The sequence below is a fragment of the Protobothrops mucrosquamatus genome, unplaced genomic scaffold, assembly GCF_001527695.2.
Source record: "Protobothrops mucrosquamatus isolate PMUCROS unplaced genomic scaffold, P.Mucros_1.0 scaffold_88, whole genome shotgun sequence".
In the NCBI taxonomy this organism is placed as follows: domain Eukaryota; kingdom Metazoa; phylum Chordata; class Lepidosauria; order Squamata; family Viperidae; genus Protobothrops; species Protobothrops mucrosquamatus.
The window spans coordinates 1,065,613-1,070,631 of NW_015386164.1; the positions used below are offsets into that span (position 1 = coordinate 1,065,613).

Below are 5,019 nucleotides of genomic sequence, written 5' to 3' on the forward strand. Positions count from 1 at the left end.
TGCCACTGGCCTGAGACAAAAATCAGGTCCAGCGTGTGTCCACCCGTGTGAGTGGGGGCCTGTATTAATTGGGTCAAGTCCAAGGCCGTCATGGAAGCCAAGAACTCCTGAGCTGCCGCTGACGTCTCCCCCACTGATGGCAGGTTGAAATCCCCCAAGACCATAAGTCTGGGGGTCCCAACCGCCACCCCGGCTATGAATAATAGCTAACTCCTGTGGTAATGCTGCTGCTACAAGCACTTCTTCTGTCAACTTTACATGAGCCAACTCTTTCCCTTTACTATTAATCAATCCTCGTTCTTCCCAGGTCTTTTCAAAAGTGTGCACTACTCCAAAAGCATACTTTGAATCAGTGTATATAATCCCTCTCTGTTTCTCCAACAATTTTAAAGTTTGATTTAATGCATACAATTCACAAGTCTGTGCAGACCAACTTAAAAGCAACTTTTCTGCTTCCACCAAAACTTCTCTTCCTTCTATTATTGCATATCCATTCCTTCCCTTCCCTTCCCTTCTACCACTCTGGAGGAACCATCTCTGATACTCCTTCTAAATCTCCTCTTAAAAATTGAGTTGGATTCAAGCTAACATCAGTAGTCAATATTAAATCATTTTGTTCCATAAGTATACTCTCATATTTTAAAACCTTGAATCTGTCAGCCATCGGTTGGCTTTCTGGTTCAAGATCGCCTACACTTTTTTTTAAAGAAATGTTATATTAATTTTTAGAATAACAATCCTTAGTGCCTAGTGCAGGGCTTTTCAACCTTTTCACTGATTGTACCACTTTTAGGATATGGCAGTATTAGAGTACTACCAGTCGCCTAGCAAGGTATTGAAAACTTGATGAACAAAAAAAAAGGAAAAATGTGATAAAGTACAGGTAATCCTCGACTTACAATAGCTTGCTTAGTGATTGTTTGAAGTTAGAACGGCTTTGAAAGAAGTGACTTATGACCATTTTTCACACTTATGACTGTTGCAGCATCCCCAGGATCATGTGATTTACATTTGTATGCTTGGCAACTGATTCATATTTATAAAGGTCACAGTGTCCCAAAGTCATGTGATCCCTTTTGCAACCTTTTGACAAGCAGAATAAATGGCGGGGAGGCGTGGCCAGCTCAACATCACTCAGGTCGGGGGCACCTGTGGGGGTGCAGGGGGCTAGGGGGGAACTAGGAGCTTCCCGTGCAGGGGGATGGGACTGGGGTGGGCACCAGGACATGGTCCACTGGAGAAGCCTCGCCGTCCCTCTTGGGCCACATGGGGGACACCAGATGGTGGCATGGACTGCCCGAAGCCCTGGGCAGTGGAGGGCAAGCACCCAGCCTGGCCCTTGAGCTCCCGGGGCACCAGGACCCTGCAGCCCAACCCACTCCAGCCCCACTTCCCCGAGTGGGTGCCCAGCTGCACTTACCTCCTCCTCGACGCTTTTGCTGCTGCTGTGCTTGCACTCCTTTGCCAGCTTGCTCATGGTGGGTGCAGGAGGGCAAAGTGCTTGAGTCAGAGTGAGGCCCATTCCCTCTCCATCCAAGGAGACCCAGCTTTGTAACCAAAGCATTCTTAGCGATACGATGGGAGACCACCATGATAGGCCAGGAGGAGGAGGCAGGGGGATGGCAAAAGGGCAGCAGGGATGCTGGTGGCCAAGTGCTAAGGCAGGACTTCCCTCAGACCCTCCCTGCCTTTCATTCCAATCTCCTTCCTTCCCTGCCTGCCTCCCTGCTCCTCATTCCCATCTCCTTCCTTGCTTCCTTCTTCTTTCCCTCCTTCCTTCCCTGCCTTCTTCCTTCTCATTCCCATGGGTTTTTTTTCCTCCCTCCCTCCGTGCCCAGGAATGGACAAGTGGGGGGGGAGAGGTTGCCAGGGCGGCCAGTGGCCGTGCTGCCAATAGCCATGGCTTGAAAGGCCACTGTAAATTCCTGGACAAGAGCTGCACAACCTTAAGAGCAGAGTGGAGGGAAGATATTTGTGATGAGGGAGGGAGAAAAAATAGGCAAGAAATGCAGCTGGGGAGGTTTCATCCTCCACGAGGAATGAAGAAAGGCACCATCCCCTGAAGGAGACCAGCAAATGACCCTTGCCCACTTCACACACACAGCTCTGTGAGCTCCGGGGGAGGGGACGCTAGGAACAGAGTGATGATGACGCCCAGCCCAGCCCCAGTCTGCCTGGTTTTAACAGGCAGCGGCACACTCTCCTCAATGCGCAGAGAGGCTGGGCTGGGCAAGCTAAAGCTGGTGAGAAGCCGAACCTGCCTGGGTGCGTGCACATTTATTTATTTATTTATTTTATTTATTAAATTTATATACCGCCCTATCTCCCTTACGGGACTCAGGGCGGTGAACATGAGGCCTGGCATCCTGGTTGATTGAAAATTGAGGAAAAACTACTTCCCATCAACCCTGGCAGGACCAGCTATTGCTGCATATATATTTATAATTGTTTTTTGTTTTTTGAATTTTAAGCCACCCAGAATCATTGACTGGCAGCTGTAGAAATTGAATGAATGAATGAATGAATGAATGAATGAATGAATGAATGAATGAACTAACAAATGAAAACACCATAGTCCCTAGTGCTGAATATGTTATTTAGTTGAAGAATGCAAGCAAATAACCAAGCTCAAAGAACACAGGGCTACATAGTTCAACCCTAAGCTACATATATTCTTTTTTGTTGGTATTAAAATTGAGTCTAATAAAACTTTTACTTAGTTCTATTTTGATCTTTGTATGTTCGGTCCAAGAGAGGAATTTTACTACCAGTTCTTTTCATTGCCCCATATGCATTTTTAGTAATTGGGTTGTGGAGGTTTCATTCCAGTTGGAATAAAAATTCTCTAATATTTATTGACCTAAATAGATAAGTTTCAGTGAAAATTTTAGCAGGTTATTTTATATTTCTTCTTTACCTTGACATATACAAAATGCTCCTTTCAGCGGTAATAATGATCATGTTCTTATAATCTGTGAATATGTGTACATCAGAAGAGACTGAAAATATTTTTTTGTACAAGCTGGGGCTGCATTTGTTTCTCACAGCATTGTTGTCCTCTTACATAAAGTTCCATTAATATTTCTAGCTCTTTGCAACAATATAGAGTATTTAATTGCCTGCTTATGGAGTAGGAGATAATTTTTAAGATAGCTTTGCTGATATTTATAGTCTCACACAATACAATATTATTCTAAGTTACATTTGACTCTAAATTCTAAGGATAAAACAAAATTAGACCCAAGAGCTCTTTGAAAGGTAAAATAAGGAGCACAGGAAGTTGGGAGAGGCCCCGAGAAAGCTGCATGTAAGTGTTTCCCTGCTCAGGGTCTGAAAATCCTTTGAGGATTTGGCAGAGGGGGTTTTCAGCTCCTGAACAGGGAGGCAGCATGGTAATATAAGAACCACAGGGTGCCTCAGGGGAGTTGGGAGGCCCATAACAGACTGCAAATGAGTGTCTCTTTGCTGAGAGGCTGAAAATCCTGCGTATTTTTCAGCTCCTGAACAGAGATGGCCTGCACCAGACCTCCCAGGTACTTTCCCACCCTCCTGAGGCAACCTCCACTCTTTATCTTAGTTTTCACTTAATGACCTGTGAGATCACTTAACCGCAACTGGGATTGTGCTTGTTGACTGAAACAGTCGCATGATATCTCAGTTAACAATGTACATGATTCCAGTTCCAATTTTGATTGTAAATTGAGGGTTACCAGTACGATTGTTCCTTATCCACAGGATATGCACAGATTACTCCCCTTGGGCGTAATCATCTCCAGTTTAAAAATCATTGGTTTAGATAATATGCTCATGTATTAATATTTTTATCTTTTAAAAATGGTTGGTGGGTAAATTACAACTATTGATAGGTAAATTCAGTGGTGGAATTCAGCCGGTTCGCACCACTTCGGCAGACCGGTAGCTAATTTATTGTTTCCCAGGTCCAGAATGGACTTCCGGAAAAGGCATCCACACAGAGAACCGGTTGTTCACATATTTGAATCCTACCACTGGGTAAATTACAACTATAATTACTACAATATAGTTTAAACCTTTCTGTACATCACCTATGGTTTAGCCTTATGGATTGATTTTGATGTAGGTACGTTATTTACATTTTGTAACTAAAATTTATCTGGTTTGTTTCTGTAGGGTGTACCTCAATTACCTTGTGCCAAAGCATTATATAACTATGAGGGGAAAGAGTCTGGAGATCTTAAATTCAACAAAGGTGACATCATCATATTACGTCGGCAAGTTGATGAAAATTGGTATCATGGAGAAGTCAATGGTATCCATGGATTTTTTCCTACCAATTTTGTCCAGATAATTAAACCATTACCTCAGCCTCAACCTCAGTGCAAAGCACTTTATGATTTTGAAGTTAAAGATAAGGAAGCTGACAAGGATTGTTTACCCTTTTCAAAGGTAAAAATTTATAGTTATGTTTTCATAATCTCAGCAATGTTGAAATACTTGTTAGCCTACAAGTTTACCATGTGTCAAATGTTATAATTTTTCAACTTTTTTCCTAAAGAAAATCAAAGTTATATTCTTAACATATTTTAAATTAAAAATATAACTTTAAATTATCTTAGAGAAATAGTATTTGAACCTCATCTTCCATTTCCAAGGTTAGCACTCTTGTACATGTTGATAATTCAAGATAAATTAGAATTTGTGATATATTTTTGTGAAAATATATAAATATGAAAATAAATATTTACAATATGTCCTTTGCTGTGTACAGTGTATTTTGTTTAGATAAACTGTTAGTTTTCTTGCTAGAATTTTTTCATGGTCCAGGCATAGTTATACCATGAGTCTTTTAGAATCAGTATTGTGTTGGGCCAGGTAGGTTTCTGATTACCGTATTTTTCGCTCTATAAGACGCACCTGACCATAAGACGCACATACGAGGAAAACATGAAAAAAAATATTCTAAAGCAAATGGTGTACTAAAATATTTAATAAACTATAACAGAATAATATTTCAACCATGTTAAGTGAACAGCAGTCAAC

General features: G+C 41.8%; 1 protein-coding gene across 1 annotated transcript in view; it reads left to right on the forward strand.

The window, feature by feature from the left end:
• The window catches only part of SH3RF1 (SH3 domain containing ring finger 1), a gene marked incomplete at its 3' end in the record, with an annotated part of 67,341 nt that overhangs the window by 41,843 nt on the left and 20,479 nt on the right, over positions 1-5,019 (forward strand). Inside the window, exon 3 of the mRNA XM_015814418.1 lies at positions 4,150-4,425. Coding sequence (XP_015669904.1) covers positions 4,150-4,425 — 276 coding nt within the window. The remainder of the gene's footprint in view (positions 1-4,149; positions 4,426-5,019) is intronic.